Source organism: Anopheles moucheti, chromosome 3 (genome assembly GCF_943734755.1).
Source record: "Anopheles moucheti chromosome 3, idAnoMoucSN_F20_07, whole genome shotgun sequence".
NCBI classification, from domain to species: domain Eukaryota; kingdom Metazoa; phylum Arthropoda; class Insecta; order Diptera; family Culicidae; genus Anopheles; species Anopheles moucheti.
In genome coordinates, this window is record NC_069141.1 from 71,474,704 (window position 1) to 71,501,628 (window position 26,925).

General features: G+C 43.5%; 3 protein-coding genes across 4 annotated transcripts; all 3 read left to right on the forward strand.

Moving 5' to 3' along the window:
- Positions 1–4,240: 4,240 nt before the first annotated feature.
- Positions 4,241–6,075, forward strand: LOC128300817 (pyridoxal kinase). The gene is made up of 4 exons (XM_053037017.1): positions 4,241–4,381; positions 4,490–4,642; positions 4,742–4,991; positions 5,124–6,075. The coding sequence occupies exons 2-4, from the start codon at positions 4,550–4,552 to the stop codon at positions 5,705–5,707; spliced, it is 927 nt and encodes a 308-aa protein (XP_052892977.1). The 5' UTR covers positions 4,241–4,381; positions 4,490–4,549; the 3' UTR covers positions 5,708–6,075.
- A 319-nt stretch (positions 6,076–6,394) lies between these two features.
- LOC128300816 (protein FAM76B) lies at positions 6,395–12,292 on the forward strand. Of its 2 annotated transcripts, XM_053037015.1 has the most exons (4): positions 6,395–6,681; positions 7,314–7,498; positions 8,070–8,157; positions 10,159–12,292. In XM_053037015.1, exons 1-4 carry the CDS (start codon positions 6,592–6,594, stop codon positions 11,722–11,724), a joined length of 1,929 nt encoding a protein of 642 aa, XP_052892975.1. In that variant the 5' UTR covers positions 6,395–6,591; the 3' UTR covers positions 11,725–12,292. The 2 variants fall into 2 exon arrangements, with proteins under 2 accessions (XP_052892975.1, XP_052892976.1); XM_053037016.1 differs by lacking the exons at positions 6,395–6,681; positions 8,070–8,157 and having other exon boundaries at positions 7,386–7,498.
- Positions 12,293–13,283: 991 nt separating this feature from the next.
- Positions 13,284–21,024, forward strand: LOC128301604 (uncharacterized). The gene is made up of 9 exons (XM_053038173.1): positions 13,284–13,421; positions 13,495–13,690; positions 13,759–15,142; positions 15,213–15,846; positions 15,913–16,319; positions 16,386–17,063; positions 17,147–17,307; positions 17,389–18,225; positions 18,321–21,024. Exons 1-9 carry the CDS (start codon positions 13,390–13,392, stop codon positions 18,453–18,455), a joined length of 4,464 nt encoding a protein of 1,487 aa, XP_052894133.1. The 5' UTR covers positions 13,284–13,389; the 3' UTR covers positions 18,456–21,024.
- The last annotated feature ends 5,901 nt before the right edge of the window (positions 21,025–26,925 follow it).

Genomic DNA, 26,925 nt, shown 5'->3' on the forward strand with positions numbered 1-26,925 from the left:
GCTGCATTTTGCACGTGATGTCTACTATCGTGGCGGTCTCTGACGTAGTGGCCAGGACAAGACTACTATTAGACACTTCTGGCTTTTTTTAAGATAGGAGAAGACATAAAAGAAGTTAGATGGACCATGACGCGTGCAGTACAGGTGGTAGGGTTCTTGGTACGAAAATTAATAGAAATTTGTAAAGTTTGTCATTTTATTAACGCAACCATTACAGCAATAGTAACCCAAGATTAAAAAACCAAAAGCAAAAAATAAAAAACATGGTTTAAGAAAAACGAGACTTAAAGGACCTAATAACTACGAGAAGATGGCAGGACTAGGCAGGAGACTAGGGATATGTCAAGATCTTAGTCATCATCTTTGTTTAGTCCAGATTTTTCCAAGAGATTTATACAGTTGCTTTCTGCAGTTAATGCAACTAATATTCAAGAATATAAAGCCATCAAAAGTCTAGAAAGTTCTAATGATAACTGTTGAACAAACTGACGAATTACCCGATACAATACAACGTACTGAAGATGTTACATAATACGCTAAAATACCATTCAAAAAACAATTTAGTTATAAAATTCAAATTTTACACTAAGAGCCATCTACAACTGTAGTCAATGTGCAACAAAAAAAAACACCGCCAATTACATTCCATTTTTTCCCAACTGCTACCATCGCTTCAGTTCCTTTCCTTTGTACCGTTCTGCCTCAATGAACGCTTTATAGGACGATATGTTCACTTTTATCGATGTCCCACCGTGTCCCATTGTTAATGAACAGTAGTCTTAGCACCTTTCCGGCCAAAGACCCGCTCCAAGTGACAATGTTTATGAGATTATCGACCAGATGAAGCCACCGCAACTAAGCCTCTCTAGGGGAGAGGGCGATAACCACGCTACCTGCCTGCCTGATGTCCTGCCATGGTTCACACCTCACCGACACACCTTGCCCGTTCGGTTTTCCATTTTTTCCCATCCTTTGTCATCCTCCTTTTTGCCCGATCATAACCGTTGACGTTCCCTGTTTGCTGGAAAAAGGTGTCGGAAAGCGAAAAACCGTTGATATTGGGAGGTCTTTTTACAGTGTCCTTCACTATTGTGAGCTGCACACCGCAGGATATACTGGGGGACAAAAAAATCAGTTGTCAACAGAACAAAAAAACCTGATCGTTCCACACAACTGCACAACTGCCTGCACGCCACACGTGCTGTAAATGTGCCAACATGTCTCCCCATAGTTGCGCACTGATGCAGTTGGCGTGATAAAGTTAAACGCCACCTTCCGGTCGGGGTTGAAACGTGTTCCCTAAACTCAGCGGCCTGAAAATTCCGTTAAAGCGGTACCAAATGGAAACGGCTCCACCCCAAAAAGGTGTAAAAGCTATCGTTCTCCACTATTAAGCCATTAAGGTGCCGAGGTTCAGGCGAAGATATCGGAAGGGTCCGAAGCCACGCAACGATGTTGACCATTGGCGGGCAACCAAGCGGAACCTGGTGACAGCTGCATTTGCATAAATCGCAGTCCGGCCAGACTGAAAGGATACAGCCGAAATAGCTGTCGTTTGTTTTATGGACATACCCTTTCCGGAACTTCCGGAACTCCGGAAAATTTCCTGGTGATTTCAACGAATTTGACCAAAAATTAATTATGAACACTCTCTCACACACACACACACGCCCATCGTACCAACGTGGCTGGTTGTGTATTTCTTCTCTTGCACCTCACTTCAGGACATCCGGTTCAGCAGGAACGGCAGAATCGGCACGCGAGCGTAAAATCGCTGACAAAAGGGAAAATCCCGACAGATGCATGTGTCGATCATAATCGGTGGCAATCGTCGGTTTTTTTTGCGTGTGATTTCACTTTGCTCCAGTTTCAGTGCTGCCGTTTTTTGGGTAATTTCGATGTGATTTTTTTTATGAGAAATAAATTGCGAGCCATTGTGCAGTTGCAATGTTTTGCGGGTAGTTTCTCCCACATTGGTTATTTCGGTAATCCCGTAGGGAGGGTTTTGCGGATTAGGGTGTTCGAGGTACGGTACGCTGTAAGGACGGTTATCTGTAACTGTTGCAATAATTGTAATTGAATGTAATCTTTACTCCAGCGAAAAGATGTAACGATTAACACCAACGGTTGATAATTTGGATCAAAAATTTGGATACATCTACAACGTACAGGCGGTCCCCGAGATACGCAGTTCCTACTGCGCAGCTGAGTTCAAATTTATATTACAAAATCTAAGCAAAGAGCTGAAAATAGTTTTCTTTCGAAAAATCGCCTGATTTGCTGAATAAATAAAGTGCAGAAGAGAATGTCGACTGTGTAACTTGGAAGTATAAACGATTACGTTAACGATATTAAAGACGTTATAGCAGTATGCTATACTAGCGGATCTCGGGGATTGCCTGTATTAACCGATTTCGCATATTAATTTCTTGCTCCTTACATTTATTATTTGCACTAAACACACATTACTCGTGACGTTTCAAACGGGAAACAATACCCTACCGAACCGGCACGATCGACAACGCGCGCGTACAGTTGTAGTGCACTTCCGGCTCCGGAAATATTTACAAACAATTGTGCCCTCTCGAGTTGAATCGATGCGTTACGATCTCGTTGCGCCACTCAACTTCTGGGTCCGAAGCACGCCGTAACAGCTCTAGTGGCCACTTCATAATCTAACACCGTACCTATCTCTACCTGATTCCCTCAACTATGCCGGTCTGTGTGCGGACCCTAAAAGGACCCTAAATTAGACTGCTTAAGGGATGGATGTTAGCCGAAAAAAACATGAAACTTTCAATCGCCGCATCAAGAATAAAACCAAACGATCAGGGTGGAAAGTAAAATGATACTTTTTTTCTTTTGCTCACCACGGGAGGATCGAGCCTGAATGTGGCACCGTGCCAAGATGGGTACGTTTGATAAGAGATGTAAAAAGAAGAACCAATGAGTCCCGATTGCCACGTGCAGCCTGGAAGGGAGGGGTTCAACCTTACCTGTAGAATTCCACTTTTTCAAGCGACTCGAAGAAACCGAACACGAGCCTTTGCTTTGGCGTGATTTCCGAACTTCCGAAAGGATATTAACCAATGAGGAAACCTGTTGGAGGAATTACTTGGATAAACTGCATAAATTCGGTTCCAATGTTTCAACAGTTTGCTGTGAGGTATGACGGTACCAGATAATTTCAAAAATTCTAAAGGTTACTAGCGCCCCTCGGACATGAAACGTTTATTAACGGATAGCGAAGGGAGCGCGGAAGTAATTTAATATTTTTGATTGAATGCAAAGCACGATGATACATCAGCCCACAAGAATGCTTAGCCGTATGTGCCTCGTGTCATGGGGGTGTGCGCTGATGTAACATAACTCCAATTGAATTTTGCAAACCCTTGAAAAGCAGCGCCATGCAGTTCTACGCAGAACCATTATCGCTCTCATCTGTAACGCAACGGAACCTACGTTGTGTTGAACCTACGTTCACATTTTCCCTTCCCCCCCTTTTTCCAAGAGACTAGTGCTCTTGTTGATCGTTCTTTCGTATATGAACCTGAACCTGATATGGATCTGATTCCATCGACTGATGCAGGTCGTAATTCGTTTTAAATGCATACAAATGCACGGTAACAGCGATGTAACTGTTCCTAAGAAATGCCGATTGGAAGGGAAAAATGATGCAGATCCGTTGTGAATCCGATCTATTCCATGCAATAGAACAAAACCAAATCAAAATCCGTTTACGAATTTCGGTTTTTGCTAACGATGCTCTTTCCATAATACGGAAACACATAACTGTGGCGTCTTTGGAATGAAGCATCTATCTGTCAAATAGAATTGAATGGTTTGAAAAAATATCAATTTATCAAACAGTAAAGACAAATATAAAAAAAAATCATGTGCTCATGAAGAAACCAAAACTTGCAATGCAAAGGCGGAAAATTTGCTTTAGCCAATGCTAACAGTTGCTATAAAAAATTATGGCCTGCTATTTTCACAGTGACGCTTGTGCAACTTTTTATTTTACATTAATTCCATATATTTCGGAAGGCAGCATCGCGAGAGTTTTTACTATTATGAAACTATTTCTCAGAAATATTTGGAAATCAATTTTTTGATACTAAAATGTTATGCCATAAGAAACTCTTTGAGCATGAATTTTTACAAAATAAGCAGACGAGCCCTGCATCAACAAACAGCTGTCATACGCATGGTGGTTTTGAAAAATAAACAATCTACAATTCGCACTCAATTTTGTTTTAACAAATCCTCCAGTGTGGTTTTTCGTCACCAAATGGACATTCAAGCAATTATTCAACTTTAAACCAGTTCTTGACGTGATGATTTGCTAAATTGCCTAAAAGAACGTTATTCAATGCAAGGGGTAAGTGTTATCTTATCGTCAATTGCCTTCACTCATACACGTGATCCACAGGAGCCATCCAACGCACCAGGGAAGCAAATGCATTTAATAACAATTGCATGCTTACAGCGACGCTGTTAGTTCGCATTCAGCTGCCGAGTGTTACGCACAAGCCCGGACGTACTTATCATGGCCAGCAGTGTTTTTAACCGTGTGTTATCAATTCAAAGCCATGTCGTACATGGACATGTGGGAAACAAGAGTGCCGTGTTTCCGCTTCAGGTACGTAGTGTGGAGTGTGTTTAGTAGCAAAGTTCAGTCTAATAATTGGGTCAGGATAAGTAATAATAAAAGTGCATATTTTCCCACTTTTCCTTATAGGTGCTCGGCTTTGAGGTAGATCAAATCAATTCGGTACAATTTTCAAACCACACCGGTTACAAGAACGGTTTCAAGGGGCAAGTGTTGAACGAGAAAGAACTGGCGGACGTTTACGGTGGACTGGTGGACAATGATTTGCACAAACTCTACACACATCTGCTCACTGGATACGTCGGCAACCCGGCGTTCCTCCGCGAGATCGCAACCATTCTCAAATCGCTTCGAAGCGTGAACGAGAAGCTAATTTATGGTAGGTGATGCAATTGTATGTGTGCACGCTCGGAAGCATCTATATTTAGATAAGCGTTTGATAGAGAGGGGTGGTGGGAGTGATTTTGCAACATTGTAGCACATTGTCTGATGAGCTGTGTTCTCCTTACAGTATGCGATCCGGTGATGGGAGACGATGGCATAATGTACGTGCCGAAGGAATTGCTGCCGATTTATCGCGATGAAATTGTCCCGCTCGCTGACATCATTACGCCGAACCAGTACGAAGTAGAGCTGCTCACTGGAAAGCAGATCAAGACGGAAACGGACATTTGGAATGCGATGCAATGGTTCCACGAAAAGGGTGTCAGAACGGTTGCGATTTCGTCGTCGGAGTTGGGCGCGAGTGAGACACTGCTGGCGTACGTCAGTAATCGTACCAACGCCGGAACGGAAAAGTATCGACTAAGCATTCCAAAGCAGGGCAATAATGTTATCCGTTTCACCGGTACGGGTGACCTATTTGCTTCGCTTTTTCTGGCACACTCGACGCTGACGAACAATGACATTGGCGCTACGCTGGAACGCGCAATTGCTACGTTGCAGGCAGTGATTACGAAAACGCTAAGCTTCATTCCGGAACCGGTACTGCAGGGTAAAGTACCCGTTACGTCTCAAGAACGTGAGCTGAAGCTCATACAAAGCAAGGCCGACATTGAACAACCGAAGATTATTTTAAAATGTGAAAAGATGTAAAGACGACGTCGGACGACGGAGTGAACGTATTTTATCAACTATGTGACGATTTTGACAATACTGAATGTTATTTTTTCGATGGATACATAATGTACGCATTTGTTGACCAGGCAACTGGAGTGTTTAAATATGTGAAACTTTAGGAATGTAGTACGGATTTTATTGGACTTGCCTTGATCATTATCGTTGTCGTAATAAGAGCCGCTGTGTGCAATATACATAAAGACAGTCTGGAATGATAATAACGTGAAAGCATGCAACATTGTTGCACAGTAACCATGATAAGAACCATTGACCAATAAGCATCTATTTGTTCATTCTTATTTGCTATTGGTAGCTGATAAATCAAACTTACAATTGTTTTCTTATCTCCTCTCCTTTTCGCATATTTATTGTTCAGTATCAAGAACACAATTGTTCCGTTCCTTCGAAAACAAAACGATGTTGCATTCATTGAATTAGTTTTTAACATCCCAACTATAGATTTTATATGCGTCGTAGGAAGTTTAATCAAAACCGAACTTTTTCATTTGTGCTTATAAATATCGTCTTTTGGAAACCAACAACGCAGATTCCCAAAATTCCCTACAACCGAAATATGTGTTTTGTTTTGCTTTCCATGCACCTCAACTATCAAAATCGATATCAACATGGATTCCATAGCGGGCTATGCCGTTGTCACCTTCACTACACGGGTGCGTCAAACAGTAACGTCAAACAACTGACGCAGACGCAGAGAAAATAGAACAAAAAAAGCGTAACGCAAGAGCAGGAAAAAACGGTTTTGTTCGGTGAAAAGGGCAAACAAACCAAATAGCAAATTTGTTCGTTTATTTCGTGCGTATACGTGCGTGGTTTTAAGTTACAAACCTTTACGATAAACGATGAGCGGTGCCGTGATGTTGTTTGCCTGCTCCAAATGCTTCTCACGCCATCCGTTTGAGGAGTTGTCTCCGGGCCAGCAGCTTTGCAAGGTAACGTATACACGTTCTTATAGTGGTGTACCTTTTTCACTCGTTTTTAAGGCGTTTTGGGGAGTTTACTTTGTTGACGAAACAATGCTGCAATAAAATGCACAAAAGATACGCGCAAAAATGTGTCGATCAAAGTGACCTAAGGCACTATGTGAAAGCGGGTATGACGCCAACAGGATCTAGAAAATGGCATCCTAGTGACGTGAATCATTTAAAATTTGCATTTTCGCTGTGTACGCTGGTATGGAACGCAAGGCTGTGCAAAGCACCCTCAACAATTACGCCTCAGCAAGTGTTTATAGGCGAAAAAATAACACAATTTCCACTACTGCCAAGATGAAAAAAGCCTAAGTGTGAAAGCGTCATACAATGGACGAGTATGTACCGTGTGTGAGTGTGTGTACGTTCGCGTATGTAAGACAGAGAGAGAGAGAGAGCGCAGAACAAGGGAACGTTAGGGGGATTAAAGTTCACTGTGACCGTGAAAAGTGTTTACGATGGCTTTGATGAAAATTCGTAACCCTGATCTACGAGGATTGCCACGAAAATTAGTTATAAAACGTGAAATTTTGCTCAATACCTACTAATGTTTTCCTTTATTTTTCATATCTTCCCATCTCGTCATCCGGTAGGACTGCCGTGGATCGTTTCCGGTGGTAAAATGCACCTACTGTCGCTCGGAGTTCCAGCAAACGTCTAAGGGTAGCACGTCGGCTATCTGCCGGAAGTGTGAGGCGAACGTAAAGCAGTATGGAAAGCCATCCGCCTGTGAGCTCTGCAACATCATTGCAGCATTCATCGGATCCAAATGCCAAAGGTTTGTGTTAATGAAAGCGAATCGTGCGTTTTGAGGTGTTCTTTGTTGCTTTTTCACACTTGTGTTTCTCATGTATCCTTACCATATCCCGAAAAATGCCATACCTTCCTAAAAGCCAGAGCATTAACGCTGAACACTGTGTCACTTCAGCATAAGTTTTGCGTTTCTTCCGTTCAAGCAATGCCTACTTAAATTGTCACTATCCTTTGTGATACAGCTAATTTTTCATTCCGGTTTGTTTGCTTCTTCGTATAAAAAAAGTTATGTAAAACAGCATACATAAGAATTTACTTAACTATTGGTTTGAACATTGGTTTGTTTCAGTCTAGTTTTGAATATTTGAGTACTATTACTTAACATGTTGTTCGAATATCTTCTTCATGCAATGTTCATCATCCTGTCCCTCCTTATCATCACAAACACAAGGCTTACATTCCTAATCGTTGCCTTTAGTAAGAATTAAACAAAAAAAAACAACTGAACTATCTTTCGCCATAAAAACCACATGAATCCTTCAAAGAAATCGTTTGATTATGACGCAAACATATTTGTACCATCCCACCCCGATTAGGTGTACAAACTCCGAGTTAAAATATGGACCAGCAGTAACGTGCGATCAGTGCAAACAGCGGTGCGCCTTTAATAGGCCCGATTATAAGGTTAGAATGGCAAACCTGCTGCAATTCAGCCCTAGAGCAGCCCACTAGCGCGAACAAAGCCGAACTCACACAGACCGTGACTGGTGACTGGTGGTGTTTTAAGCTCGAACAGATAGCGATCCTCACTGCAGAGGATGCAGTAAAACCGGTTGTGGCCGAAGCGGCCCGATACACCATGAGCATACACGAAAACATCTCCTCACAAGTGTCACAGAGTCCCTTCAAAACGAATCGGACAATCTCGCGCACGCATGGCACGCAAATCGATCGATCGGCCCACCAATAGGATGATCGTGCCGTGATATGTGGCCGGCAAATGCGAAAAGATAGACAGCAAGGCCCCATGCCCTCAACGATTCAAACGATCCAACACCTTCTTCTTCTGTCTGTGCGAATGGTGCAAAGGGAATGCAACCGTTATAGGATAATATTGCAAACAATGAAACTGTTAAAAGAAAGGAGTAGATAAACCTAAATGAGCCAGCGAAAGTAACGTTAAGTAGGAACGAAAAGGAGAACAATTTATGTCTTGTGTTACTTTAGCAAATAAGCTTCTTTCGTTCCTAGTCGAAGTAACAAATTGTTAGCAAATATTTATGTAAGACATAGCAAACTATCGTATTGCTTGTTATCATAACGTCACGCATGGTTGGTGATATTCTTGTAAGTTTGAATAGAGGAAGTTACCAAACTCAGGCTAGCAGTGTGTACATACCGTACGTAATTCTTTCTTTTTTTAATTTTACCCAAAGTAAGTGATCTGAAGATAAATGTCAGGGTTTAGAAGCATCCCTTCTTATCAAAGCAAACTATTTACATGAATAGCATTAATGTAACTGACAACATTGCATAAAAAGAGGTAGCGGATCTAAAAACCAAATAGAATTGTCAGTTGTGCTTCAAGTTAATAGTATGTATCTTCTATTCCAGTGAGGGGCCAGTAATAGATTCTTCCTCTCCTTGAAGTAAGGATGGGTTTTTAGGTCATGTTTGGTTTTATTAGACTTATGTTTACCATGTAACTTGTAACATCGTGTTATCGTCGCTTTATATGAAGAAACAGTTCAGTTATTGCGGGCATCGAAGAACTGGTGTGCAAGATCGCGCCATTAGCACCTAATAGGGCCAATAGAATCGCATCTCAAAAACAGGATAGGAATTATTAATAAGCGGACAGCCAAGCCTTACAGCAAAAAGAGATCCCGTTCCTTGCGATATTAATTGAGTTCATGTGATATTTTGTCATAATTCTTCACAAAAGTTAACCTGATTGGTAGTATTCACTTAATTGTACACCGATATCGTTCGATAGGCAGACAATTTAAGCAGGAAAAAGAATAATTTATTATGCAGAAGTTTGCGATTACAGAGGCGAATGCACCTGCCCAGCTCAAAGTCTCTATAAAATCAACAGACAACAAGTTTGCGATTACATCAAGATATGATCATTTCACTGCACTGTTATTGTTCATTGGATCGAAAGCCAACGAAATGAATCGCCGCGGATCTATTTATGTTTTGCGTCATGTCAAACGATTGTCCTTTCCCCGATTTCCTTTTAATGGATGAAATTTGATCGGTGTCACAATGACTACCACTTCTATTTTAATAATCAAAATTTCATTTTCAGTTTTATTGTAACGTTTTTCTGCTCAGACAAAAAACAACGGCATCGACTTATCAGAAATGAAATTAAACAGCATTAAATAAGCTAAATTACTTAACGATTCAGTCAGGCATGGTGCAATGCGTACATGTCACTGTTACACATGTCATAATATTCACTTAAGAATCAATATTCGACCAATCAATAAGGACATATGGAGAAGAAGTGTTGGTGCCATTTGGTCAGAGGTTTGAATTGTATGCGGGATAAATCCTTGATTTCCTTTTCATTCATTTTTCTTCTGCCCAAACTGTGCTACTTTGTAATGAGATAGTGTTTAATTGCAGCCAGCCGTACTGAAATGCATCGTTTTTTTTTATTTCTTTTTCAATCAGGTTGATGGCAAGTTACTCTGCTGGCTGTGCACGTTGTCTTACAAACGTGCCCTCACTAAAGCCCGCCAGGTAGAGAGCGAACGGCGAAGGGCCAAGAAACGAGCCGCCGAAGGTGCTTTCCCACCTCCTCTCAGCGGCAGTGGAACGACCGGTGGTGGTGGCAATGATAGGCGCGATCGAATGCACGAAAAGATGGGCAATGCCGGCGGACAGGGTAATAGTGGAGGAATGAATCTACCGGGCGGAGCCAGTATGTCCAGCCTGCCACCACTTGGCGATCTGAACATGAATCACGGTGGACCGATGGGAGGACCTGGTGGTGTCGGCCCGGCCGGTGGTACGGGTGTTGATCGCATAGACAGTGGTGGCCCTGGGGGTGGTGGTGGTAGCAGTGGCGCTGGCGGTGGACGCAACGATAACGGCAGACATTCGTCATCTTCCAGTAAGAAGCCTCGCTCCGATACGGGTAAAATGGTACCGGATATGCCGAACGATAAGCTGCTAATGAAGAGTGCCAACAGTGGCAGCGGCGGCAGTGGCGGTTACGTCGATCCTCACAGCTCCGATCACGTGATCGCGATGACGCAGCTGAAGGAAACGATAGCAACGCTGCAGCGAAAGCTTAAACAAAAGGATGGCGTCATACTAGAAAAGGAGAAAGAGATCAGTGCCTGGAAGGGTAAACACTTTCATCTCGAGCAGGAATTGATGAAGAAGTATAAAGACATGGAGAAAAACTACGAGTTCAAGCTGGACGTGCTCAACAAGAAGCTCAAAGCTCAGCTGCTCGAAATCGCAGCACTGTCAAAGGCGGTCAAAGAGCGGGACGAGAGCAAAAAGAAGAAGGTGGTGGTTAGCGGGTATCTGGCTACGACGAAGCTTAGCAAAATAAGTAAATCATCTGGCGATTCGAAGGACAGTTCGGATAAGGAGAAGTCTTCGTCGACCCTCGGTCGTACCGGTGGCGGTCGGAACCGTATGCTCGACGATGACGATGATGAGGAAGAGGATGAAAATGGTAGCAACAAAGAGGATAAGGAAAATGACAGCGAAAAGGGCTCCGATAAGGGAGGCTCTGGGAGGAATACACCGCGCGACAGTGGCAAGGATAGCCCGCGTGATGTGGATTCTGGCAAGGAAAGCCCCCGGGAATCCGACAAGGAGGAGGAGAGCGAGAAGAAAACCATGAAACGAGGTATCGAACAACAGCAGCAAATGCAAAATGAAGATTCGCAAAATGCGTCAGAAGCACCGCTGGAAGCGTACGAGCAACAAGCGAAAGCAAACAAGAGTAATGGTTCATCGACAAAGGATGAGGATGATTCCGATCGGGAAGAGGAGAAAGATGACCGCCGCAGTTCGGATCGCGGATCGGATGACGGTTCGGAACAGTGTTCGGAACGTGGTTCGGACCGGGGCGGATCTGGTCGTGGCTCCGATCGAAGTGACAACGATTCAGAAAAAGAAAGCGATCGAGAGGATCATTCCGACAAGGGTGGAAGCGATAAAGATAGCGACCGAGAGGGATCGAACAGTGGGTCCGAGAGCGATCGTGATTCGGATTAGGATAAAACAATACTGCGTATTTTATGTGACAAGGTGCCCATCGATTGATGGATACACCGCTTCTTGCTTGCGCTCACTGAAAAGCGGGAAAGCATCCAAAATCCCTTGATCCATTTATTTTAACACTATTTAAATTATAAACAAATGCAAGAATGGTCCAACGTTTGTGTAAAGTCTCACATTAGAAGGGAGATTTGATTATCTCGATTAGCTGATTCATCATTGGCCAGTAACGTGAATGCGTTTTCTTATGGCTGATAAGTTAATTGTAATGTACGTACCATGCTCGGAAAACTCTTTTGAGATGTGGTCTTTCTGTTTAATGTCGTCCTTCAAAACCAATTGTTTCATTTTAGAATTGTGAATGTAAGCTTTTTTTCGCGCCGTCAGTCTCTTCTTGAGAATAGTGAGTCAGTCGCATAAAGATTGGAAACGATTTTGTAAATCATGCGCGTGATCGGATGTTTCTTCCCATGTATCAAAATTGATCGCCACCACCAACCTTCTGAAACATTGTCCACGCAGAATGTGGACGAGAGGATACAAATAAAGATATTAAAAATAGACAACGTGGCATCTGGGGCTTAATATTCAATGATGAGCAGGTGTGGGTTTTGATGACGGTATATTTGTCTTCAGTAATAAACTTCGTACTAATAGATGTTATTTCCTAAATTGCAACGTTTACCACGCTCTGACTTTTCCCTGTGTGGCATCGGTTAGTATCCACGTGTTGTGATCATGCTTTTTCATCGACATCTGCTTGTGTCGCGGATGCGTTTTACAAATTACGTACAGCCGCTCCTGACGCATTACGAAGTAGCAATCCTTGCAACGTCGCTTCAGTCGACCCTTTACTTTAAAACCACTGGTAAAGTTGAGCAGTGGCACTGAATTTGCTTGCAGTAAGTTCGATCTAGCCACTGCTGGTACGGAGCATTGGTTGGCGAGTGGGGAAGCTTTGGCCGGATGCGTTAACGAGTGGAAATATGAAACCCCGTTTGTTGTTGGTCGGGGCTGGTTCGACATCTCGGTGGAACAACGTGTGAGCGACACGGTGCAAGCAGACCGTAGCCGAGCTAAAACAGATCCCCACATAGTGTTCTGAAATTTTAAACAATCAAATATTAAGAAGTGAAAAATAATTATTGCTATCACAGATCTGTTTCTATTATTTTTGTAAAACTCGCCTTTTCCTTGCGTGTGAATAAAGTAAACAACTCAGAGCGGGTTATGTCACTCACCGGGCATAGTGGTAAATCCAATGTTCCCAAAACAAAACCTTTTCTTTTCGTGGATTTTCTTACTCCTAGACATTACTTTAAAAAATTGAAATGTAGAAATTGTGAATTGAAATTATCGTATTTCATATCTAATTAGGACAAGAAAACTCGAATTTCATTTTAGCCTTTTTTTAAATTTGGCAAATTTGAATTTTCATATGTCAATTGCATGACCAGGCGTCCTATTTGGTGCAATCTGACAGTTTGAATAAACGGCGCTATTGTGGGTCCATCGTGAGAACAAAGTATCATGAGCAACGAAAACTTGCGTTGGTTCCGCGCTTTAATACCGGGAATTTCTGTCTGTTAATTTGAGATTTGAGAGAAGGTGAGCGTCTTTGCTTAACTATTGTTTGCTGTCTAAGCACACGTATCCCACATTATGGAATCTTCAACAGGGGATGCCGAACAAAGGTAAGTGTACATTCGTGCGAGCAACAACCAAAACTGCAAGCGTAAACATTTTTGCCGAATTCCATTCTTTTAGCGACCGCTTTGAGTGGTTTCTCCATCGCTGTTTTCACAAGGAGTACAAAATCATTCCGATACGGAGCGTATGCCTTAGCTTGGGCCGTGGTCCTGATGTGGGATTACAGTTTTGCCCAAAAATATTTAAAACTGTGTCAAGGAATCATTGCAAGGTGCAGATTATTAACGGAAAGCCTACCATCACCGACTGTGATGTAAGTATAGCGTATACGTATATTAGCACTGTACGGAACTGCAAACATTTAATGCCTTTCTTCCGCAGTCGCAAGGAGGTACGTTCGTTAACAATATGCGTCTGGAGAAGTTATCTCCCGGTCGCACTGAACTAAAGGAAGGGGACCGAGTTTTTATCGGGCATAATAATACTGAAATACAGCAGTATTTCAAATTTCGTTCGGACGTATTGAAGTACCGAGTATGTCGCAAGATTCCAGACGAGGAAGCAGTAATTATCTCCGATGATGAATCAGATGCTAGCGACAGTCCGGCAGTATTGCCCATCATTGCGGAAACGCTCTCTTCAGAATCTCTGAAGCAATCGTGTGAATCGAACGAAATATCCGCGCCTAAAGCACCGTCACCGGTGCCAGGACCTTCTGGTTTGAAGGTGACGCAATGCGTCTCAGTACCGGTGGAGTTAATGAGGAAATCAAGCTTTGAAGAGGTGTATGATATGTGTGCCGAACGATCGTCTAAATTTGATACCAACGATATTATAATCCTTTCGGACGATGAAGATGAGTATGCGGATCTGCATCACACGCAGCTGGTGTTAGAAGAAGTCAAAAAAGAATTAGCGGATATGGAAAATCAGAACATTAGTCATAATGTATGTGGCGATACCAATGACAAGTGGAAGTCAAAGTTGAAAACGGACATCGATGCAACACAACGCTACAAAGAAAAGACCAAAAAGAGTAAGGGTAAACCCGATTCCCTTAAAAATGGGAAAGCTGAGGACAATAATGGTTCCCCGAAGATGGAACGGGTTGAAAAGACCACCACAAAATCGAGCGATAAACAGCACAAGTCTACCAAACACTCCACTGGTAAAGAAAACACGAAACAATCCACCGAGACGAAGGATACAAATTCAAACCATGTTCCTTTGGTAATGTCCTTAATGAAAAGTAAGAACAATGATTGGATTGTTGCAAAAGAAAATAATGAGGGCGCGAAAAAGTCGCGTAAATCAGTTGACTCACCAGCGACAAGCGATGAAGCTGAAGACGGCGAGAAAAGACAAAATACGGACGAAACGGTGAAGCTCAAAAGCAAAACCCCTGTTGTGCAAGAGTCATCGAAAAATGTGCGAAAGCGACGCCATTCGGTTGCTGATTGGAATGAACTTGGTGCAAGGAAACCTCATGGAACGATCGAAATAGTACCACCGGCTGCTCCATCGCATCGAGCACCGCTCTGGATGACAAGTTCCAGTACCGATCCGAAGCCAACCACAACTGTCACCTTGAAGCCTACCACCGTCGTTCCGAAACCACCTACTGCCGAATGTTCACACGGCCCGGCGAAAGATAAGGATACTTCGCAAAACAATGATAAACCCGTTTTAAAACGGCGTGTTTCAATTACCTCGCCGGAGGAAATGCATGCACTTTTCCAGAAGAAATTTAAACCACGTCCTAATGGCAAGTGTTTAGCGTTTTCAATCACTAGCGACGGGATTTAATTAATTTTGGTTGCATTTTTTTTTTTCAGCTCCGGACAAAATATTTGAGTTTCATCCTATAAGTGCTGCAGCAAAGGAGCAAAAGGAGCAGCGTAAAAACCGATTAATGGAAGTGATCAAGAAAAATCAGGAAAAAATAACACCAGCGAAAGATGATCCACCGGTTGCAACCAAAAAAACGAGTTCGACTAAGCCAAAGGTAAAGTTTACTCCAAACAATCGTGGAATGTTTCTTATCGCACCTATTCCGCCGCCAACTTCGCGCGCCGCATCCACATCGCGGCCAACATTGACCGAGGAAAGCATCATGTGTACGCAATCGACCACATTGGACCAGTTACCCAATGCGTACAGTGCGGAAACGGTGTTCGATACGCGCCCGAGCAAGATTACGTTCAAAGGTGTGGAACGAGTGAGCAACGTCAATCTGCCGGTCCCGAACGGCAGTGAATTAAGGAAGATAACTGCCCGTCGGTATTCCGTGGCAGAGCCACCAACATATTTAAACCCACAGCCACATACGAGCGCCAAAGCTAACCTTAACCCAACAAATCAAAACAACACTGCCACCGGCCCGCATAGCTCTGCCGCGAAAACAACCAAATCAACTAGCAACAGCATAACAAGTTCAAACGCTACTCATGCTTCCCGTGCTGCAGCTACGTACGTGCCATTAGTACAAAGGCTTCCACTAAAAAGCATACTCAAAGTATATACTCCCCGTAATAGAGATGAAAGCGCCCCACGAAAAAGCGTGACAATCATGGAGAATTTAAACAAGACGAAGTTGTTTGAAAAATATCTTGTTCCAGCATCGATTGTAGTTCAAGAACATATTTTGTACCTAGAGCAGGAACTGCTTGCTGAAATATTGAAATGGTCTCCACAATGGTTGACTGGCCAGCAAACGAATTCGTTACGCAACGTACCATTTGGCAATGAGGATAAAATGATGCCAAAGTTAGAAGAGTACGAAGATTATGAGTGCTTCAGGAAGCTTCATACCCCGTTTCTAATACGCGAACTCTGGAATGAAGTAAGCGCGAATGCTAAATCAATGACATTTACCTTGGTCGCGCATATAATCGGTTTCCGTCTCTCCAAGTGTAATGCTTTGTGCGAGATTGATTGTGAAGGTTGGTATGTTAACGTACAGCAGTAATTACCTAGCTAACGTATATTTTGACTCTGTTCCTTTGCAGTTCGCATCAGTATCAGTCAAATGCAACAGTCAGCATCATTCGATTTCGGCATCATGGAGTACCAGCTGTCGCCGCAGCAAAAATGTAGTTCGTTTTTCTACATTCACACGCAAATGCCATTACAGTACGGAGAGAGTGGTCAGGATAATAGTGGTCCGAACTCAACAAGAGCAAAGAAGTACACTTTGTATGCACCAATACTCGTGGGAACCCAGCTGGAGGTGGGTCAATCTTTCGTCCTGCGTCCATTCACAAGAATTCTTTTGTGTTTGCGACGCGCAAATGCATTAGCTGCACTGAAATTTTCACCGTTGCTGTGTAATATCCTGACGCCTTCCTTTAACGTGATAAACACGCTAAAGGTTACCAGGCGTACAAATACGAATTCAGTTGTGAAAAACTGTGCCCCGCAACTGGAACCGGGTACGCTCAATTCGGGGCAAATGAATGTTCTGTCATCAGTGCTGGCTGAATGTTTCTGTACGGAACTGCCTACCATTTCCATCATACAGGGACCATCGGGTACGGGCAAGTCCCGTGTTATCAGTCACTTGATTTTGCAGCTAATGCATATCGCTCGCTCAAATGGCGTCAAAATGAAGGTGCTGATGTGTGCTGCTTCCAATACGGCGGTTGATGTTATAGTGAAAAAAATATTAAGATTTAAGGAAAGTTCGGGTAAGCTCTATAATGAATCCGCTGCACCATTCCACGTCCACGTGCAAATTAATGATGTGTGTTATTCTTCCTCCACGTAACAGCTCATACAAGAAACTTAAAGGTAGTACGTACGGGATTAAAAACCAAAGTCGACCTTTCCTGCATGCCAGTGTTCATCGATAAGCTGGTTCAAGACAAAATCAATTCGGAATATGGGCATGGTCGACTCAGAAATGCTACTACTACCACCGAGACAAAACAGGTAAGTGATTGATAAAGCAGAGCCTACTATTTCGTGCAATACCGCTGATGCTAATGATCATAATTTTCCTATTTTAAACAGCCCCGAACAAAGGAAGAGATTACGACACGCTATCAAATATTAAATGAAGCGGATATCGTATGTACGACGCTCGGAAGCTGCTCAATACTTGCATCATATTCCCTCGACATCCAGTTTAACGTGTGCATAATCGACGAGGCTACGCAATGCACGGAATTGTGTACGCTGCTACCGCTACAGTATAAAGTATCGAAGCTAGTGCTGGTGGGTGACATCCATCAGCTGCCGGCAACCGTACTAGATCAACAAAGTATTGAGGCAGGATTCCGAAAGTCGCTATTTTCGCGCCTCTATCAATCCTACATAGATAAGCAGAAGATGGACGAGTTAAAGGTGCTGACGACACAATATCGTATGCATCCGGACATATGCCTTTGGCCCAACGAGTACTTCTACCAGCGTAAGTTGAAAAGTGCTCCCTGCACAGAAGCACAACGCAAGGACATTCCGTTGAAGCCGTATATGGTGATAAGTCTCAGCTACGATCAAGAACTGACACAGGCTCAGTACGAGATCTACAACAAGGACGAAATTAGATTCGTCGTTGGACTAGCGAAAAAGATGGTGGCTTGCTGCAGTAACCGAGCGTCCTTGGCAATAATAACACCCTACGCACGGCACAGAGAAGAAATCGCCCAAACGTTGCGCAATCTCTCCCTCCAGCGTGTGGAAGTGCATTCGATTGATTCGGTTCAGGGGAAAGAGTTTGACGTTGTCGTAATTTCTTTGGCCCGGTCGAATGGAACAGGATTTCTGGATCAACCAGAGCGCATCAATGTGGCGCTGACACGTGCCCGACAATGCTTGGTGTTGTGTGGAAACTTCCACAGCCTGAGAGTAAGTATCTTCCGCACATTGTTGTACGGTTTCATTTTATGATCAAATTGCTCATGATAATACAAGAATTCCGTTCCTGATTCTTATCGACACAGCACAAGCCTGTTTGGTCATCGTTGCTAGCGGATGCACAGAAACGAAAAGTTTACTACCAACTCGAAGATCATGACGCGCACGCATACGGCGAACAGATGGTGCAGAACATCATGCAACGGCTGCGCAAGAATTGAAACTTAACATAGCATTTATTATTTCATTAATAATCAACACAAGACAAACATCAAGCTGCAAACAGGAAATTCCGATGCACTATGAACAGGGTTTTATTTTAATCTATGTTTCTGTAGATTTTTTACAAAATTTAGTTTCTTTTTAAAAATGTAAACATGAAGTGCCTTGCATGATTGATCTGATAACTTGACTGTATAATTTTTTCTTGTTGGTTGCAGTGTTATGTTTTGAACATAACATTGATTTTGGAAATTGGAAACCTTCATTTAATTTCCTAACTAATTAATTATTTGTAATGTGATCATGCTTTACACCTACGTAAAATTACATTAATGTTCGAATGTAGATTAGATTTACCGGGACGTAACTTAAAGATTGCAGTGAGACTGATTGAAGAAGTTAACGAATTGTACGCGGTTGGAATGATAATGATAAAGAATAAAACAAATTCTATCATCCTTCATTGGTTCGGTTAGTTTTCCTGTTTGCTAGTGAGATGCGAAATGGTATTGGTGAGAAGGAAAAACAATAGCGATGAGGGAAACACCTGCAGCGTGTACGTACGCTTATGTGGACGCTCTCAGGATATGCAGCTTGTGAGCAAGGAGAAAGAGAGATAGCGCTAGCTAGTGAGAATGAGAATATTGACGGTAGAAAATGCGTGAGCGCGCGAGAGCGTGAGAAAACTCGCGTATAGGCGAATCAGTCAAAGAGAAAGGAAAATGCGGTGTGCCTGCTACGGTTAGCTTGCGTTCCACGAGCAGCAGCCTGTTCAGTCGAGAATTGTTGTCGTTCGTGACGGGAAGAACAGTGAGTGCGATTGGTGTCCGGCACGCACTAACGGGTTACATTTTTTTCTTTTATGGTTGACTCAACAAAAAAAAAACCAAAATCGCTACATCCGCCCTCTAATCCTCCCGGTGGTGTGTTAAACCTTCCTGTACAGCGTTTCTGTCGCCCACGTACGGTTTGCGTTTCGTGCGGTAGGGAACTATGCGTACACCGGGACGAGATTGTGCACCGAAATACAAAGCAAAAATATGGTGCATTAATAATCGCATTCCCTTCGTTGGCAGCAGGTGTGCGCGAGTGTGCGTTGTTCGAACGGGTTGGAAAAGAATTAGCAATTGTATGATAAGATGTCACTAGCGCATCGCATGACAGTGTGGTCGGATTACAGATGAATCAAAGGCAAATTTAAACCCTACCATAAGCCTTTAATCACAGCAGGCGTGTCGGTTTCGCTCGACTGTTCCACACCCCTTCTGTGGTGTGCCGGAATACGGTTTCTGTTGGTGTGCGAAAGCAAAGTGAGGTGCAATAATAGCCAACCGCCCGCATACCGTTTAGTCGTCAAAGGTGAGCTGGTCAGTGTGTCGGGCTTGTTGCATCTAGTAGCCAAAGTGCGCATAAATGTAATATAATACATTTTCCACCATTCCTACGCGTGTCGGGCATTGCGAGATGTGTTGAGATATGTGCCATCAAAGATACAGGGAGAGTCAGTTTGTTACGAATTTCTACCGTCAGTAATCCTGTAGTACTTTCGTTCCGTGCCTGAAAGTTCACCTAGTGTGTCCAAAAAATATGAGTTACAGTACTGTCCTATGGAGATCTGCAGCTGAAAACTGGAAATTAGTGACAGGTACCAACTTAAGTTAAACATTTTATCGTAAATGTATTACGATACATGCACAAAAAGTTTTTTTTTCTCCTAAAAGAAGATAAAAATTCGGGCACGGATTTGTTGCGTGTGTGTAGTATATACAAATAATTTCATACGAATTTCCATTACAATTTCGATAGTTTTAAGTTGTTATATTTTCTTCAAATTCTATAATCTCAATTACCATGTGAAATAATGCATTAATCTATGCATCATTCTAATAAGTTTTTAACCATCTACAATTGTTAATTTAAATCCCTTTTAGTATAGAAACTTATCGTTTTGAACACGAAATATCTGGTGGCCAATCTTTACAAGCAAAAAATGGACAAACTATTTAATTGGAAGACGAAATAATATCATACTCGCCTTCGGGCCACAACTTCAACACCCATTTGCAAAATGGTTCCTTGTTTAAATTTCTTTGCTATTTTCATTAGTTTACCTACAAAAAAAAAACGGCTCAACGGTAAATCTGGAAGGAAAAGTGCCCGCGAGATTTTCTAGGGTGTATGAAAGAGAATCAGACTGCTGGTGAAAGAAAAACGTGTTCAGAGATCCTGAGAAAGGAGAGTAAAACTCCAGAGAGGAGAGAGCGTGATACAAAAAAAAACGCACTCACACAGAGCAAGAAATAGAGAGAGTATGTGTGCGTGCTTGTGTGTGTGTGTGTGTGGGTAGAAAAAAAGGAAAAATTAATGAGCATTCCTGGATTGTGTCTGTGTTGGTGGTGCACAATCGTACCAAATATTAGGGGAGGAAAAGGTTTTCAAGCCCCAAAAGTACTTAAATAAGCCAACTTTAACTAGGTATACTAACCATCAGTTGCTAGAAATGAAGGAACAGGAATCGAAGGAATGGTAAATATCTGACATAGTGGAAACAATTTTGAATAATAATATTGGCTTATTTTTGTAAAGTTATTGAAAAGATGTACAATTAAATAAGCAATTAAATGACAGCTGAAACATTTTGTAACTTGCATCAGTCGTTGCACTCAATGAAGGTATCACAGTGTATTATAAGTTGGGAGGACGGTCTGATTGTACATTCCCCGCGAACATTCCGTTTCAGCTTAACCCGGACACGGAGTTTTCGTCAAGAGGGCGGCTTCCGTTCCGACACCAAATTTCCCACGGTCCCAAAACACAGGTCATGAAGATGTTGCCAACCGGTGGTACGAAAATTTATCTGCGCTCATCAATCTCTATGCTCATGATTAATATCCCAGCCCCAGCCGTACCACCACAAGAGTGTGTCCCCCGCTACATCGTATAGTGCCTCTCCCCACCAAAAACAGGGGAAAGCTTTTGTAACACGCTTGGAGCACTTGCCATGGTGCAGCTTGGATATAGGAAAACCCGCAGGATTTGAAACGTGAACGTTGATGCCTTCAAGTTGAGCTGTTTAAATTGCAGGAATCGTGTAGAAATTCATATTACCCAAAGATTTTGGCTTGCAAATTGGATCTTTGGAAGACTGACTAGTGGACTGAGCCTGATTGGAAAGCAACACCTGCTCCGATTATTGCGATTAGACTGATGATTAGAGTGCTTGACTTCTAGCAGTTTAAACTGTAAGAAATTCCAGGAGTTCCTTAACGCGATATTTAACATTTTCTCAATTTGTGCTAATTGCGAAATTCCTGCCGTAATCGTTCGAGCCCGTTTGGGATACAGTTTATGCTAATCGATCCCACCTGTCGTGAGACTGCCGCAGGGTCATCGGGAAAATCCACCCGCAAACTCCCGCACACAAATGGTACCATTTGCGTAAAACTCGTTCAGCTTTCATCAGTGACGTCAAACGCCACGGGGATGCTCACAGCAGCGACCGGAAAAGAAGGGCGGCCCAGAAGCAACCGGCCGTTGCGGAGAGGAGCGGGGCAGATACCTTGACTTGTTTGACCAACTCGAATTCTCGCCATGCTGCGACTGTTTAGACGAGGAAGGACAACTTCACTGCTGTACCTAACTCGGACCGTTTGTCTGATCGCCATGGGGATAGTCTTGTACCGCGCTCGTGTACAGGGAAGGCGAAAAGGCTTAAGGACGTGTCCCAGACTCTCGACACTGCACTCTGTCGTCGTCAATGTAAAGGATGTCAGCATGACGCGGCGGACGGTCCTTTCCCCGGTTTGGTGAATTGCTCTCCAGTGCTTTCCCGAGTTCCTCGTAGCATTCGGCATCTTTGCAGTACGCTTAAGTAAAACAACCGAGCAAATAAGTGAGCACAACAACAGCAACGGCAAAACCCAGGGGCTCCAAAACGGGAACTCTGTAGAAATATCGACCCTAGCTTGAAATCTTGCAAACGGATCGTTCGCTACTCTATGTCCGTTGTTTTGTGTGTATGTGTGTGTTTTTTTATTACTATTATTATTTTAGAGTGAATCCCTTTCTGAGCATGCATTCCTCGTGCCAAACGTTCGATTGTGCCAACATAAAAATTAAACCAAACCCCTAGTTCGCCAACCCATAGACCATAGGCGAAATCAGGACTTCTTGCAAGCGGATGGGATATTGCTTTTCGTGAAAAATTCTCGAACATAAAAACCACACACACACATACACGTTTGGCTGTGTGGTGTACTTTTCATGCTGTTTTATTGTTTCTTTCCATCGAATGATGCTGATTGCTTACCGCGAACCTGTGCTTGCGACCTATTTTGCATATCTGCCTGCACTCACGTCTATGGTTTAGACAAAGGGACGGCCAAGGACCCGGCAAATAAGAAGCAAAAAGCTCCCCCTTCTCTCCCCTCTCCCCCTACTTTACCGTTTGCAAGAAGGGGGGTTACCAATAATTTACATATCGCCAGATTTTTGCGTTAAACCCTTGCCAAAGACGCTGCCCGGGAGGGGGCTCTCCGGTGCGTCCGGAGTGTCCTGGCTGTGCAAAGTGCAATTCTTTGGCAGGAACGTCTCGAATTCAAATGAATGCTTGCCCGTGTGGCAGCGCACCATCGCGGCCATCTTACACGCAAGTGCACATTCCTGTTGGGTTCGTTCGCTTTAAAAAGGAGATTTTTTTGTTTTTGTTTGGTAAAAGTTGGCAACCGCTCTTCGAGCCCTGGTTGTTGTTACCTATCTGCCCTTATGGAAAGCACAATGCACTATTTTTTTTATTAATATTTCAAACGCTTAACTAAAAGATTGTCAGTAAGAGTAAAAAGTGTTTGGTGGAGTTTTTAAAATGTGTACCTCAAAACATTTCCAGCTACAAGGATCTCCCAATTTTTGACGCAGCTGGAAGACGCATCTCTCATCATTCATCATGCTCCAATTCAGATCGAAACTTTACTGCCCTCGTGGCAATAAACATAATTTTATTTGCGCCCAACCGATACGCTTTTTAAAAAAAAAACCCGTTCCGGACAACTACGGGGTATCGTAAAGTAATATTTATGAATTATACTTACTTTATGACATTTTACAATGTCTCGAGATACAGTTTAAGCTTATCGACCTCTTTTATTTTTTGCCACCACCATCACCACCACTACATTTAGTGTTGGTGGAGGTTTTGCGAATTTTATTGATTCGTAAGCGAAAGCGCCTGTAATCGAAACGGGCAAGATGAAACGAAATCAACTGGTAAGAAGATTAAATGTCTGAAGCGATAAAACTGTTTCTCACACGGTGTTGCGCGGACTGACGAAACCAGTCACATTTCGAACGCAATTTCACTGAACGAACAACAAAGCATAATGAACGTTTTCCTTTTGCTGTGCGAGAAAACAAAACAAAACAAAAAAAAACGGAATGGTTACGAGTGGCTGTCTTTTTTTTGTTTTGCTGTTACCTTCTCCCGATGTGCCGTGCTCGAACGAGCAAAATGAAACAAACGAGGAAGCAAACTAAATAACTAAAGGGAAAAAAGGGACACAGACGCACAACTCCCATAAACATGGTGGAAACAATTTCACTACCAAAAGCGCCCTCTCATCCGCACCGTGTGAGATGTTCCAGTAAACGATTGTTACTGTTCTCTGCTGTTTTCTCGGGAGTGGTTTTGCTGCTGCTTGCTGAAAAACTCTCCCCATTTCGCACCGATCGAAATTCGTTTATGATAACGCCGGACTCGTAAACTCCCCCCCTGCACAAGCAGAACATTGTCTTTGGCCTGGTTTGGCTGCAGGGACACACCACAATAAAAACGGGGAAGCTATAAAACAGAACGCACGGGAAAGGCAGGGATGTACAGTCCGCTGGGAAAAGGATCGAACGCGGCGTGGGGTGTGTGGGGAGGCTGGAGGATCATGTTGTGGATAAAGTTTCTGCCCTTGTCCTTCTGATGTTTTCTTTTTTAACGCTTACCTATTAACCGACGATCAATTAAAGAGAGCGAGAGATGGAGAGAGAAAGAGCGAAAAATAAGTTGCTTCAAATTAAAAGCGGAACTGGTTGGAATGTTCATTTCGACTCCAGTAAATCATGTCGTGTTTTGACAAGCTCGTGGCATAGAAGAAAACTGTTCACCACTTACAGGGATGGCCACGTGGAACGGCACGGAACACACGCAACCCTGGCCGGGGTGAAAATTATTCATTACCGCGCACCGACGGTGACATCCCGGTGACCGCCCGAGCGTTCGCATTACGTCAGACATTACGGGTACGTGCGTGTGACGTGTTCGTTGGCCGGACCATTAATTCGTTTACAACTCCCTTGCCCCGTTCGATTTTGATTACCTCGTCCCGGGAACCGATTGGGTCCGGTGTCGGAGTCCCGTGTCGGAGCATCGACATACGACAGCATGGCTTCGCACGCACACGATCGGTGGTCGGATCGAACGAAGATGGCGCAGAAGGCGCCAACCAACGCTTTGCCAGGTGCCGCATACAATCGGCAGCAAAGATAGAATGTGTGCGCGTCACACGTTTCTCCAACAAAATGGCACCGAAATGAGCTTTCGATTTTCTCGCGTTTTTTGGGAGAAAGGAAGCAAAAAAAGAAACAGGATGGTTAAGGACAATAGCGGTGGCAATACAGAAGCTGGGCGCAATTTATCGCTTAACTTGTCCCAACACACAGAAAGGAAAAGGAAAACACAAGAACCCGTTCTTTCCTAAATTTAAGTCTCGTTTATTTTTCTTAAGAAGGTCTCGGAAAATTCGCTAAACATGACATGAGAACCGTCGATTAGAAGGGCTTTAGACTGAAAGGAAGTGTGTGGCTTTTGGGCGGGGAACGTCGGGCAGGTTTGGGGAACACGCGGCGCTTAACACGCTTATCGTAAATGTCGAAATTTCCCATTTTCCACCAATCAATCGCACCTCGCAAGACGAATGGTATTCAGCGCCAGCGTTTGGAGAACTTTCCGCATCAAAAGCACAGCAATCGGGCGTTTATGGGAGGCGTGCCTGCGGTTAGTTTCTATTATCGAAACCCATTTTGAATGCGATCTTTCGCCTCGCAATCGGTGTATGAGCGTGGCAGAACTTGGTGGTGGAACAAATAATAAAATAAGAGGAAAACTAAGGTCCATGGATTGTGGACACACATTGGAGCATGGGTGGTTCTGGGGGAGCGAACCATACCACCGTACCGATATCTAGATTCCATTTTGGTGATTAAACCGGAGGTTACAATCGTACACAGAAAGACAGCAGTACCGGCTGGTTGAAGGGTCACACACACACACACACACATGCGAACCGATGGCTGCACGACGCCATCGCACACTCCACCGGGAATGGAAAAGTTCAGTGACCGGAAAATCGATTAGGGTATGTTGTTGCGGTACCAACAGGATCTGGCCGATCATGTTGCGAAACGGGTTTGAAGGAGGGCGGGGAGGAGGGGGGGGGGGTAAAAAAACCCACCCTACCCTCCCATATCCTCCCTCTCCCCCCCCCCAGAACATGTTCAACGCGCCTGTGTTTGGTTTAGAATTGATGGGGTGTTACGGAATGGCGGTACCGAGCGCCGTACGCACACCACTAGTCGCTTCGTATTACGGAGGTCATAAGCTCATGCTTAAATTGAATAAAGATTTCCACACTACCATTGCGGTTGGCGGCTGGTTTGACAATGCAATCAGCGTACTTCGGGGATGTGCTGACATAATTGACAAGCACGGTAATTATGCACACGAGCGAGGGAGTAGAGGGGTTCTGTCGGGACTTCGGGAACTAGAACTGCTCTATTTTGCACACAAAGTGTAATAGACTTTCCAATTTGTGTCGTTGGTATGGTAGGAATTCTCTAAAGCCGTTTCGTTTCCATGTACTAACCCCATTGTTTTTTCCCTTTTTTTGTTTGTTACTCACGATCGATTCGGTTAGGATATTGTTTTTCTTGTGTTGTTCATGCATGTTACACCCGGTAAGACACATTCCAATACCATGTCCACAGGCGTGGTGTGTTTTCGTGTGTTTTTTTTTCTGGCGCTTGGAAAATAAATGGGTTTCCCTCTGGTTACGGGACATCCCTTGCCAACGGGACGTAAAAGTCCCCTCCCCCAACCCACCCCTTTGTCGTGCGGGAAGAAGTAGTACGGGAATTCCAATATTTCCATACCATCTTCCCATCTGCTAGCGACGATATCGAAAAATGTGTCCTGCGGCATGGTGCCGTGACCAGGATTGCTCCATTACAGTGGCCGTAATTTGAAAAGTTTCACTTGTTTACTTTAGGGACTGGCGCAGCAGTGAGTGTTGTTTCTTCGGTGTTTTCTGCCAAACAACGGTAGCGTTCTTGAATTGGTTTGTGAATATACTGGGCTGGTTGGGGCCCTCTGTTAAAGGACTCATGCTCTTGGCGTCATCGATGTTTCCGCACACATACACACACGCATGC

Coding starts and splice junctions, on each gene's coding strand:
- LOC128300817 (XM_053037017.1), top strand. CDS start 4,550: ATGGCCAGCAGTGTTTTTAACCGTGTGTTATCAATTCAAAGCCATGTC. Junction 4,643..4,741: donor GTGCCGTGTTTCCGCTTCAG/GTACGTAGTGTG, acceptor TTTTCCTTATAG/GTGCTCGGCTTTGAGGTAGA. Junction 4,992..5,123: donor GAACGAGAAGCTAATTTATG/GTAGGTGATGCA, acceptor TTCTCCTTACAG/TATGCGATCCGGTGATGGGA.
- LOC128300816 (XM_053037015.1), top strand. CDS start 6,592: ATGAGCGGTGCCGTGATGTTGTTTGCCTGCTCCAAATGCTTCTCACGC. Junction 6,682..7,313: donor CGGGCCAGCAGCTTTGCAAG/GTAACGTATACA, acceptor GTCATCCGGTAG/GACTGCCGTGGATCGTTTCC. Junction 8,158..10,158: donor TTAATAGGCCCGATTATAAG/GTTAGAATGGCA, acceptor TTTTTCAATCAG/GTTGATGGCAAGTTACTCTG.
- LOC128301604 (XM_053038173.1), top strand. CDS start 13,390: ATGGAATCTTCAACAGGGGATGCCGAACAAAG. Junction 13,691..13,758: donor CTACCATCACCGACTGTGAT/GTAAGTATAGCG, acceptor TTTCTTCCGCAG/TCGCAAGGAGGTACGTTCGT. Junction 18,226..18,320: donor GAAACTTCCACAGCCTGAGA/GTAAGTATCTTC, acceptor TTATCGACACAG/CACAAGCCTGTTTGGTCATC.